Raw genomic sequence first — 13,373 nt, 5'->3', positions numbered from 1 at the left:
CTGAAACATTATGGTACCAGTACAAAAAATACCAGTACAGAAACAGTCACATAGACCAATGGAGCAGAGTAGAGAACCCAGAAACAAAACTACACACCTACAGGCATCTGATCTTCTACAAAGTCAGCAAAAAATAAGCAATGGGGAAAGGACTCCTAATTCAATAGATGGTGCGGGGTTAGCTGCCTAGCTATATGTCAATGAATGAAACTAGACTTCTCCCTTTCACCATGTCCAAAAATTAACTCAAATGAATTAAAGATTTAAATGTAAGACCTCAAAGCATAGGAATCCTAGAATAAAACCTAGGAAACACCATTCTGTACATTAGCCTTGGGAAATAATTTATGACTAAGTCTTGAAAAGCAATTGCAACAAAAAATTGGAAAAGTGGGACCTAATTAAACAAGCTACTGAAACCCAAAAGAAACTATCAAAAGAGTAAGCAACAACCTACAGAATGTGAGAAACTATTTCTAAACTATGCAACTGACAAAGATCTAATATCCAGAATCAATAAGGAGCTTAATTCAGCAAGCAAAAAGCAAACAATCCCATTAAAAAGTCTGCAAAAGACATGAAAAGAGAGTTCTGAGACATTCAAGCAGCCAAAAAACAGGAAAACACAACTTCACCAATCACCAGAAAAATGCAGATCAAATCACAATGAGACATCATCTCACATCAATCAGAAAGGTTATTTTTTAAAAACCCTTTGCATGTTGTTACTGTTTTTATTCTTTAGCTACCCCAGGTAGCTTCAGTAGTAGTCAGCTCCACTGCCCTGCTAGACCTTCTCTAAATATTAATAGCCAGCATTCTTACAAGAAAGTTTTTACACAAAAGTGGGGAAGATTAAGCTACTGTATGCATTTGTTTGCAATGTGTCGTCTCACAGAACTCATCCTTGTAGCCCCATCGGGGCAGGAGCCCTCTTCATGTGTCTTTATAATGTTTCATAAGGGAGGCCATTTTCCACAGTGCTTCAGCTCTCAAATGCAAGTGGAGCCTGACATAATAAAACTTTGTTTTCATTTTAGCCATGCTGCAGGGAATATATTTCATGTATATTAATAGGTTGTAACAGTTTTCTAGGGCTTTAATAACACAGCACACATACTGAAGGACTCTACAGAAATTTAGTGTCTGGTAATTCTAGAGGCTAGGAATCTGATGTCAAGCTGTTGGCTGAGGTTACTTCTCAGAGGCTACTCTCTTTGGCTAGTAGATGGTCATCTTTTATGTCTGTGGTCACAGGATATTTTCTTGAGCTTCTCTGTGCACCCACTGCTTTTTCTAATGAGGACACCAGTCAAATGGCTGTTACTAAAAAGTCAAAAAGCAACAGATGCTGGGGAAGCTGCAGGGGAAAGGAAACACTTAGACACCATTGATGGGAATATAAATTAGTTCAGCCTTCATAAAAAGCAGTTTGGAGATTTCTCAAAACAGAGCTACCATTCCACCCAGAAATCCCATTACTAGGTATATATCCAAAAGAAAATAAATCATTCTACCAAAAAGATACCTACACTCATATGTTCATCATAGCACTATTCACCATAGCAAAGACATGGAATCTACCTAGGTGCCCATTAATGGTGGAGTGGATAAAGAAAACAAGGTATATGTACACCATGGAATACTATACAGCCATAAAAAATAATGAAATAATGTTCTTCCCAGAAACATGAATGCAGCTGGAGGCCATTATCCTAAGCGAATTAATGCAGGAACAGAAAACCAATACTGCATGTTCTCACTTTTAAGTGGGAACTAAACAATGGGTATTCATTAAAATAAAGATAGAAATAATAGACACTGGGGATTACTAGAGGGGGAAGGAAGGAAGGGGGTGAGGGGGAAGGAAGGGAGGGGTAAGGATTGAAAAACTAAGCGTTGGGTTCTATTTGGGCTCACCATTTGGGTGATGGGATCATTCATATTCCAAACCTCAGCATTGCACAGTATACCCATGTAACAAAACTGCACATGTACTCCCTGACTCTAAAATAAAAGTTTAAATTATAAAAGAAGAGAGTTTCTAGGAAGTATATTTTTTAAGTATTTCAAAGGAAAATAAAATGTAATAGGGATATGATTCACTGAGGTTTGATTATTAAGTACTGAATAATGAAGTTTTGACTATGTTTTCACATGAATGAGTTATATGGAATTATGCTAAATTACTTTCAGAAACATAATAGCATGCACCAAGATGTCTGGAGATTAAAGTGGCGTTCAGATGATGGACTTTGAAGCTATGTTTTGATAACCAAACTCTAATTTAATGAAATCACAATTTGTCAAAAATTCAACAATACTGGGATATATATTTTGAAATATAGTAAACTCTATACTGGCAAACATTTAGTAAATACTGATTTGCACCTTCCAAAACATGTTTTTCTCTGATCAAAATCAAGTTTGTGATTTCGCAAACTGAGAGGTGGAAAAAAAGTTGGAAGAATTGGAAGAAAAATAATTCATATAAAGTTAAGAAACCTACTAATAAGTAATGTGGGGTTTATGTCATTACTCTAAAATGGAATCTGGACTATTAACCCATAGGATGATTAAACTAACACCTCTATACCACATCTTGTATTTAAATTGATTTTTGTTATCACAAGCATTGTTTAGGTTGTAGTAATTGCTATTAGCTCTCCTAATTAGATACTTGAATTTAATTCAATTATTTTTGTTAGGGGCTATGCTAAAATATTCAAGCTGTCTTTAAGAATTAAAGGGAAGTTTCAAAGTAAACATTTAAAATAGAAGTCATAGGAGACATGCTATAGTTGTTTTTTCAAATTCAGAAAGCTGAGGCAGCACATTCACAAAATGTGAGTAGAGAGATGAAGATGGATTAAGTCGGGATTTAAAAATGAGATATGCTGTTGTTGCTCAATTGCAGAAAGACATTAATACTTATGAGTCTCTTTTTTGTTTATCTCCATGGATGTCCTATAATTGGGTCATCTATATTTTCAGCAGTTAAAGCCTGATATTTCTTGTGGCGTATGAATGTTGTAAATTCTTTTCACTACTTTTTGTTGTACTATTCTTGTGAAAGTCATACCGTGACAAAATTCTATCAGTAAAAAATTCGAACCTGTGTGGAATACAGAGTATTACATAAATCCAACAAAATAATTTGCAGACTAAAAAGTCATCTCAATAAAACTTTCATAATATTTGTATCAATCAATGACTAAAATGTGTGCCTTTTAAAGATTTTAAAATAAATTGCATTGATTTCATTATTTTTCTATTGCTGAGATTTTTTTAAATGAGAATGTTGTTGAACTGGCATGCAAGCCTAGGCTTCAATTGACCATCTATTTTCTAAAGATGAATAATGGAATGACCAGACCCTAACTACCTTGAGTTCAAATCTTGGCTTCCCTTTCAGTTTCACCTGGGTGATTTGAGAAATTAACTTACTCTCCCTTATCTAGAGAATGGGGTATATAATCATACCTGCCCCATAGAATTGTTATGAGAATTAAATGAGTTAATATATGTAAAACATTTGGAACTGGACTGGTATCTAGTAACCCCTCTATAAATACTAGCTACTATTATGTGTAAAAGAGATCCCCTAAATAGATTTATACATAGGTACCCAGAGTTGGTTTGGATTGAAAGATGTGTCCTCATGATAAGTTGATCGAGCAAATGGAGATTTAGATGCAAAAATCAATCATTTAATCAATTTTCAAAGATTTGGAGACAAGAAAAGACTGAGACATTGAAGCAGGTTGTTTTTTCAGTTCCTTTTAAGTTTTTTATTATTCAGTCAAACAGTTTATAGAGCTTTCACGAAGTGCCAGGCCCTGAGCCAGATGCTAGAGTTTCAAAGCCCTTGGCCCCAGGGATCTATGGTTTATTGAAAGAGAGACAAGGAAGCACACTATTCTAAAACAGCATGGTGAGAGCCACGATAGAAGGAATTGTGGGTGCTGCAGGTGCCTCAGTGTCCACAGCAAGCAGATAACCCAGGTACCGGCAGGGTGCTGCAAGGAGGAGTGGGATGAAGCCTTCCCAGTGGAGGGAGACCAGGACTCCAGTGAGCGGGCCAGCAGTGGATATCATGAACAGGAGGAAGAAAGCATCCTGCCCCTAGTGGGCTCCCCATTGGTATGCCTCTAGCCATCACACATGGGGCAAGGAAGTAGCAAGGGTCTGCTGCCTACAAAGTCAACAAAGGGGAAATTTACCTAACTCATCTGGAATTGGTCTAACAGAAAAATTATTCCAAAATTCTTTGGTAGTTCTATGGCTTGATGTTTATAAAGGCTTTCAGAGGCAGCCGGCCTTTTTATAAAGCACCATACTGTGTGCATTTAGTGAGGAGTGAGCAGTGCGGCTGTGGACCAGCGGGTAGAAGTTACAGAGAGCAAAAAAGGGAGGAGCAAGCCTCAGGTTGAACTGACCAACCTAGAAAAAGGTTGAGCATATTGCTTTACACATATATGATGACCCAGGAACTTTTCTTTGGTTAATTTCAGCTCCCTCAGAGGCCCCTGATGTCTGGAGAAATGTGAACTCAGAACCAGGAAGTCACATTGTGACCTTATTCTGGAAGGTAAGATGTGCAGATTCCAAAAGCCACATTTGTGGAAACAAATATGTCTTCCTCTGTAGAACGGTGGATTGGTTCAATGTCTTTTTTTTTTTGAGACGGAGTTTCGCTCTTGTTACCCAGGCTGGGGTGCAATGGCGCGATCTTGGCTCACTGCAACCTCCGCCACCTGGGTTCAGGCAATTCTCCTGCCTCAGCCTTCTGAGTAGCTGGGATTACAGGCACGCGCCACCATGCCCAGCTAATTTTTTGTATTTTTAGTAGAGACGGGGTTTCACCATGTTGACCAGGATGGTCTCGATCTGTTGACCTCGTGATCCACCCGCCTGGGCCTCCCAAAGTGCTGGGATTACAGGCTTGAGCCACGGTGCCCGGCCTAGTTCAACGTCTTAACTGGAAGGCATCTTCACATTCATCCAATGGAGTTTCTTACCTAGTAGAAGAATCCTACTCCACTTTTTTGACAGCTCATGCCACTGATTGCCAGTTCTGACTGGTAGAACATTTTCTCTGCAACTTCAACTCAGGCCAGCCCTTATTTTTGCAGGGCCCAGACCACCACATATCCTAATTAAAGGTTACACATATTTCAAGGCTGGGCGTGGTGCTCACACCTGTAATCCCAGCACTTTGGGAGGCTGAGGTGGGTGGATCACGAGGTCAGGAGATCAAGACCAGCCTGACCAACATGGTGAAACCCTGTCTCTACTAAAAATATGAAAAATAGGTGGATGTGGTGGCGCATGCCTGTAATCCCAGCTACTCGGGAGGCTGAAGCAGGAGAATCTATTGAACTTGGGAAGCGGAGGTTGCAGTGAGCCGAGATCACGCCACTGCACTCCAGCCTGGGTGACAGAAAAACTCCATCTTGAAAAAAAAGAAGAGTTACACATATTTAAACATTCATACTATTTATATTTAAAAGTTACAAATCAAGCTTAAACATTGTAATATAAATTTTATCCTTCTATCTTGCCTAATATACCTTCATGACAATCTGGAAGGCCAGGTTTGTATTCTGAACTCTAGGATGCGTCATTTTCACATGGAAACATGGTGGTGCTGGGAGAGTGGGCTCTAGTGGCAGCCTACCCTGCTTTTTTCCACCTTTAGTTTGGCACACTCTGCAAGGATCTCTGTGCACAGACATGTGGACATGCCAGTCTGCAAGTCCGGATTCTGTCCACACCCCAAGCAGATAGCCACTCCCAGCCCACTCTCAGGTCTGGTGGTACACACGCCAGGGAGGGGGAGGCCTGAGGAACAGACCCTGCAAGTGTGGTCAGGAATTTCTCTGCAACCTGAGGATTATCCAGAGGAGGGCTCTGAGTATGAAGAGCAGCTAATCCCTGTACAGCTGCACGGTGACAGCACAGCTGGAGGTGGGGTGAGGCCAGGACTCAGGCTTCTCTGGCAGGGTGGCATTGTTTGTACTCATTGCTTTTCTACCCTTGGCTACCCCTTACATCTTTCTTTCTGCCAAGTTAAAGAGTCTGTTCCTTGTGATTCCTGACCTGAGCACTCTTCTCAGGACACATAATACTCTTGAGGCTCTTAACTCCAAATGATCCTCTTCTCTACTCACCTTCAGTTAGATTCCAGTGTCTGATTTCAGGCTTGGTTGAGAGGGTTATATTCTCTGTTAAGCTGTTTGAATTTGCTGTGTGTGTGTGTGTGTGTGTGTGTGTGTGTGTGTGTGTGTGTGTGTGTGTGTGGGAGTTGAGGGACAGAAAAGATAAAAAGAGAATTGTACAAACTCTTTTCACTTAAAACCCTTTTTAAAATGTTTATCAATATTTTTCAGCCTTTATCAAAATTGCATGCCAATGGAAAGATCCTGTTCTACAATGTAGTTGTAGAAAATCTAGACAAACCATCCAAGTCAGAGCTCCATTCCGTTCCTGCACCGGCCAAAAGCACAAAACTCACTCTCGACCGGCATTCCTATGAAATCTGGGTCACAGCCAACAACAGTGTGGGCGCCTCTCCTGCTTCTATAATAGTCATCTCTGCAGACCCTGAAAACCGTGAGTTTTTCATTTCTTTTCTCATTCTCTAGGAAAATGTTGACGTTATAAAGTAGTGATAGATAATTGAGAAGACAATAACTTAAGAAGACAAAATGTCTAGTCACCAAACAGTCATTTTCTTTTGGGCCAAGTGTGTCAACATGTTTCAGTGGGACAGTCCCTTCAGTGTGGGGAGGAGACTTTAGCCATGGTTCAGGACATTTCTGTCTAGGGGATTCTTCAACATACTTGGGGAAATTAGCTCAGGTTTATTCAAGTAAATGCATCCCAACAAACAGTCACCACTGAGAGTTGGAGTTAATTTTCATGAGCTTTGTGGCTTGTGAAATAGGATTGCATTTACTATTTTGTAAAAAGTGTTTTCGGTCTTTGTACCTGGAAAGAGTCCATGAACATTTCCAGAGATCACCAGAACTGGTGTCACCTTTCACCAGGGGCTCAGTTAACATTATAGAATAAAAGGGCTGGGCCCAGTGGCTCATGCCTATAATTTCAGCACTTTGGGAGGCCAAGGCAGGTGGATCATGAGGTCAAGAGTTCGAGACCATCCTGGTCAACAAGGTGAAACCCCATCTCTACTAAAAGTACAAAAAATTAGCTGGGCATGGTGGTGCACGCCTGTAGTCCCAGCTACTTGGGAGGCTGAGGCAGGAGAATTACTTGAACCCAGGAGGCTGAGGTTGTGGTGAGCCGAGATCGTGTCATTGCACTCCAGCCTGGGTAACAAGAGCGAAACTCTGTCTCAAAAAAAAAAGAATAAAAGATAATAACTGGCTAATCTCTTGCCTATGAAAGAGCAAACAGGGGCCTTCCATGCCAAATCAATAGTGATATTAATTTCCTTCTTAGAGAGCCATAAAAAGAGTCAGCCTCACAGTTACACGCTATGAGATGATACACACATGTGCATACATAATGCAGTTGGCAAGTGGCATCCTAGGATCATTCACGAACCTTGCAATAGTATCACCCTTCAGTTCCTGCTATTAAAATTTCTAGACCCTGCTTATGAGGTTATGGTAGGTTCTATGATACGTATTTATTCAAGTTCAGCTTAAATTTGGGTTAAGTACATTGAATTAGAGGATGTTTTATTTATTTATTTGAAAATAAATAATAAATAAATAAACTCCAGGCTAGAGTGCAGTGGCACTATCTTGGTTCACTGCAACCTCTACCTCCTGGGTTCAAGCAATTCTCCTGCCCCAGCCTCCCGAATAGCTAGAATTATAGGCCCCTGCCAGAACGCATGACAATTTTTTTTTTTTTGCATTTTTAATAGAAACCGGGTTTCACCATAATGGCCAGGCTGATCTCAAAGTCCTGACCTTAGGGGGTCCACCCGCCTTGGCCTCCCAAAATGCTGGGATTAAAAGTGTGAGCCATTGTGCCCAGCCAGTTTTATTTTTATGGTTTTTTTGTTTTGTTTTGTTTTTTGAGACGGAGTTCGCTCGTTACCCTGGCTGGAGCAATGGCGTGATCTCGGCTCACCGCAACCTCCGCCTCCTAGGTTCAGGCAATTCTCCTGCCTCAGCCTCCTGAGTAGCTGGGATTACAGGCACATGCCACCATGCCCAGCTAATTTTTTGTATTTTTAGTAGTGACAGGGTTTCACCATGTTGACCAGGATGGTCTTGATCTCTTGACCTTGGGATTCACCCGCCTCGGCCTCCCGAAGTGCTGGGATTACAGGCACGAGCCACCGTGCCCATCCCTTATTTTTATGTTTTTTAAAGAACTATCCAGTATGTATCAGATGAGGAAAAGAAATTATATTGTGCCATAGAAGAAAAGCTCTAGGAGTTGGTTTAGGAGTTGTTTAGTGTAACCTTTGCTTTCTGAAGAACTGTATTAAAGAAGTTATATTCTGACTGCATTAGCATCTGAACAGGAAAAGGGGACATTTCATTGCACCTGGGGGAGCTGATACTGTTGCTTTTGAATGGTCTCAGGTGAGTCCAAAGCAACACTGCTGAGAGCAATTATGTATTTTGGGGTCTCCTACCATACCCTCCATCCCCATGCCCTGCCCTCAGATGCCTAGACCTTCCATTGTGAGACTCCAGCTAGTTATCCTTAAGTGCTCTATGTTTCCTGAGGGTGCGAATGACTGACAAAAAGATTTCCCTACTCTTTCATTTACCTCCATCTCTCAAAACATATTTTCAAATTTAAAGAAGCAGATTTCTAAGAGTTTTAACCCTGGTTTTGGAGTTAAATTTTACTCAGCATCAATAAGTAAAGTGAAGTCAGCCTTAATATGTGAGGGGCATTTGTTCGCTTGATGGAGGAAGGCAGGGAAGCCATGTGGATGGGATCTGTAATGCCCTCCTGGGCTTTTACCTTTTACCTAGGGCTACGCATTCCTTTGGGTGCCCCCAGCTGGATGACATTTGGATGCCCTTTAAAAATGAATCAGTTGTAATTAGGGTTGCCAGATAAAATGCAGGATGCCCAGCTAAATATGAATTACAGACAAACAATAAATCAGTTCTTAGTGTAAGTCTGTGGAAAGAGGAGAAATTCACGTGCCTTAAGATTAAGGTATCCCCTTGTTGGAACTCAGGAGTTCCCTGAGGTCGTGTCACCCTTTTTCCAGTTGTCAGACATCAGGAAACCTACTTTAACTTATAAAATAGCTTGAGATGGCAGCATTAGTCATAAACTGTGTGCATATCCTTATATAACCCAACCTTTTATACACCTGAATGTTGTCTTCTTGTCTTCAACTCACTTCCTACCCCTAACACCTCATAAGCAGTATCTACTTCAGGGGCAACTGACACTATTGTGGGAGAATCAACCTGCATTAGTTATTCATTCAACAGGTGTTTTTTGAAGCTGATCCAGTACCTAATACCAGATTGTAGATCAAGGATCAACAAATTTTGTGGTAAAGGGGCAGATAGCAAACCTTTTTGCAGGTCATACAGTCACCATCACATATTCTATTATATACATTCTTGTTGGTTTATTTGTATTTTTGCAACTCTTAAAAAGTCTTAGAACCATTCTCAGCTCAAGGGTCATATGAAAACAACCCTCAGAGGCTACAATCATCCTACTGGTGGTAGTTTGCTGACCCCTGTCCTAGGTGCTGAAGTTGGTTGGGCGTCAGAAGGTCAACATGATGGGCATCTGAAGGGCAGGTGTGAATGTTTGCTGGGAAGTAAGAGGCAGGAACTCACCCATTGAAGCATCCCCCACCCAAGTACCTGTAACTATTGAAGTGAAGGTCTGTTACATACTAGATACAGTGCATGTATATGTTTACTTTCTACCTTACACACTTAAAGCACTTTACGGTTAACTAAATCTGGATCGTTGCTCTATCAGAGTGCATGTATATATTTATTTTCTACCTTACACACTTAGAACAATTTACAGTTAATTAAATCTGGATCATTGCTTTATTTGTTTATATACAGAAGAGGTTGAGGAAGAAAGAATTGCAGACACAGAGGGTCGATTCTCTCTGTCTTGGAAACCCCAACCTGGAGATGTTGTAGGCTATGTTGTGGACTGGTGTGACCATCCCCAGTATACACTCTGTGATCTCCAGTGGAAGAATGTAGGTCCCAATGCCACAAGCACAGTCATTAGCACAGGTAAGAGGAACCTTCAATATCGTCACATTACTATATTCACCATGAAGCAAATTCCAGTGGGATCTCTGGACTGTTTCACAGACTTTGACTATGTTAAGCTAATACTTTTGAAAAGACAAATCCAGCATGGGTGTTAGGAGTTCAGATGTTACAAGAATATGTTCTAAAACTTGCCCTTTAAATCTGCTTTTGCAGAGAATATCTGAACATGAGGTGGGAATTGATTTTCATAAGCTTGTTTCTCTAAATTAGTGCCTAGTCTCCAATGGCAGAGGGACATTATAACAGTTGTCCAGAGAGCTTTTACAAAAGCAGAGACTTGCATGGATTTAAGATGTTTAAGACATAGAGTTGATGAGAGTCAATCATCAACTTCAGTTTCAATAGAACATGTAGATCTTGTTCTCTTACCTCCCACGTTGGATATGTAATGTGAAGATTGCTAGTTTAGCCGTCAGAGCAGCATAGGTTTGTGTGGTTTGAGCTGGAGGGGTGGGTGGCGCCATCTACTGGGCTCAGGGAAAGGTGTGGAAAATGTCCCTCTTCAGAGAGTGATCCACCAATTTCAGTGGTATGGTGGTTTCGGGAAGGAGTTTGCTGAGGTAAAGGTGTGAGAGGGAAATGAGGAAGGGAATGCAAAGCTTTCAAGACTATTGGCTTTAATGGGAAAAAGGAAGACAAGGAACTGGAAGGGGATTTGGAGTCAAAGAAAGGTTTGAATGGTTTTCTGTGTCTGGTCTGATTCTGCACCCGGTTCTATGCACATGGATACAGGCATGTTTGACAGCTCTTACTTCAGAGGATACTACAGAGACCAGTCCCTGCAGGCTTTGCTGGAGACAAGACAGTGGGGCCAGATGTTTGCAACATGGAGGACTCCAAGGCTTCATGGAAGGAGGGAATATGATGGGGATGAAATGCAAAATTCCTGAAAGGCCATTATTAGAGGAGCAGAAATTTATTTATTTTTTCTTTTTTTTGAGACAAACTGTTGATCTGCTACCCAGGCTGGAGTGCAGTGGCTTGATCTCAGCTCACTGCACCTCTGCCTCTTGGGTTCAAGTGATTCTCCTGTCTCAGCCTCCCCAGTAGCTGGCATTACAGGCGCCCACTATTACGCCCGGCTAATTTTTGTATTTTTAGTGGCGACAGAGTTTCACCATGTTGGCCAGGCTGGTCTCCAACTCCTGGCCTCAAGTGATCAGCCTGCCTCAGCCTCCCAGAGTGTGGAATTACAGGTGTGAGCCACAGTGCCACACCTTTTCACTCTTCTCTATTTTTTTTTTTCAGAATTAGGAAACATCATTTTTTGTTATTAAAAATCTGTTGACTTTTTTCCCCTAGATGCTTTTAGGCCAGGAGTTCGATACAACTTCAGAATTTATGGGTTATCTACAAAAAGAATTGCTTGTTTATTAGAGAAGAAAACAGGATACTCTCAGGAACTTGGTAAGTTCAAAGTATTTAATGTGCCCCATGTGTAGACTTGTTCAGAACAATTCATAGATTCCTAGCTTTTGGTTTAGGAAGATGTCAGCACCATACCCAATTTTTGGTGTCCCATTTATTCTAGCAATTGGGGTTTTTAAATTATTTTTTAATCATAGTAACGTGAAATATTTTCATTAATTCTTATTGCTAAGTTTCTCGCTCTTATACCCTAGCATACAAATCAGACCAGTTCTCAGGGGTTCTTCCTTTAGCAGGAGCTGACCCACAGTTTATAGTTGGGTCAGAGCAGGCAGGAGGAATGTGACCTTTTGTGCACAGTCCAAGTGTGCATAAGCGTGGATAGGAAAATGGCTTAGCAAAGCCTCAAAGTAAACATTCCTGGATTGTTTTTTAGTGACACTTGGATAACTATGCACTGCCACAACCTCCCCTCCCCCCCCCTCCCCTCCCCTCCCCTCCTCTCCCCTCCCCTCCCCTTCCCTTTTTTTGTTTTGGCTTTGTAATTGTGTGCAAGTTATTTAGTCTCTGGGTGTCCATTCTTCATCTGCAAAAGGCAAGACTTGAACAAGATTGCTCAACTCCTTCACAGCTCTCATAAACTGTCAAGGTACAAATCCTCTAGAGAAACAGATAAAACTCCTTAACTTAGCATAAGCTCTTACAACTTCCAGAGCTGGCTGTGGTTCTTGTATTAGTTGACATGAGTGTTCTGAGACTATTTCCAAATCATGACTTTTCTCTTATCCCAACTTTTTTTCCTAGCTCCTTCAGACAACCCTCACATGCTGGTAGATAAGTTGACATCCCATTCCTTCACTCTGAGTTGGAAATATTACTCCACTGAATCTCAACCTGGTTTTATACAGGGGTATCATGTCTATCTGAAATCCAAGGCGAGACAGTGCCATCCACGATTTGAAAGGGCAGTTCTTACAGGTGACTTGTATTTTTAATTAATTTATTAAGATCTCATTATTTGAAATCATTGAAAATAATGGCTGCCATTTCAGACTGGCCAGGCTTAATTCTCTTCTTGCATGACTTTATACTGAAAGGTATTCTTAAGCAAATTAGTAGGCTGAACAAGATGGTGGGGGCAGCATTTTAACTTACTTAAAAAACAAAGTGACCTGGTATTTTTAGAAGCATCCGAAGCACCATCAGCTCCTTAACAAAGCCTGCCCTTTTATGAAACTTTTTTTTTCACTTTATTGAGCATTGTTTCAGTTTACTTTTAAGCCCCTTGCAAGCTCTTACTATTTCTTACAGATTTGTATGCTCTACCTGGTTCATTAGTACCCATTGTTCAATGGCTTTTTGCTTTTTGTGCCATCTCCTGAACATTTTACCCAGTGTACCCACGGTGATACAATTATGCTTTGATTTTTGTTTTTGGTATAAACATGTTGATGGTGCTGAGTTAACAAGAGTATCAGTGTCCAACTCTCTCACAAGACATTCACCACACTTTTAATAAAATATTGTTTTCCTTGAAAAAAAAAATTTAAATCACAGATGGTTCAGAATGTTGCAAATACAAAATTGACAACCCAGAAGAAAAGGCATTGATTGTGGACAACCTAAAGCCGAAATCCGTCTATGAGATTTTCGTCACTCCATTCACTAGTGCTGGTGAGGGCCCCAATGCTACGTTCACGAAGGTCACCACTCCGGATGAACACTGTGAGTTTTCCC

General features: G+C 40.8%; 1 protein-coding gene across 4 annotated transcripts in view; it reads left to right on the top strand.

Annotated features, from left to right (window-relative positions):
* OSMR (oncostatin M receptor) overlaps positions 1-13,373 on the top strand; it is an 88,662-nt gene that overhangs the window by 67,320 nt on the left and 7,969 nt on the right. For all 4 annotated transcript variants that reach the window (XM_002745044.7, XM_017969945.4, XM_008992143.5 and 1 more), the window contains 6 exons: positions 4,515-4,591; positions 6,393-6,615; positions 10,047-10,226; positions 11,571-11,675; positions 12,441-12,614; positions 13,194-13,361. In XM_002745044.7, the coding sequence (XP_002745090.2) occupies positions 4,515-4,591; positions 6,393-6,615; positions 10,047-10,226; positions 11,571-11,675; positions 12,441-12,614; positions 13,194-13,361 (927 nt within the window). The remainder of the gene's footprint in view (positions 1-4,514; positions 4,592-6,392; positions 6,616-10,046; positions 10,227-11,570; positions 11,676-12,440; positions 12,615-13,193; positions 13,362-13,373) is intronic.

The sequence above is a fragment of the Callithrix jacchus genome, chromosome 2, assembly GCF_049354715.1.
Source record: "Callithrix jacchus isolate 240 chromosome 2, calJac240_pri, whole genome shotgun sequence".
Lineage (NCBI taxonomy): Eukaryota > Metazoa > Chordata > Mammalia > Primates > Cebidae > Callithrix > Callithrix jacchus.
This window is presented reverse-complemented; position numbering and strand designations above follow the sequence as displayed.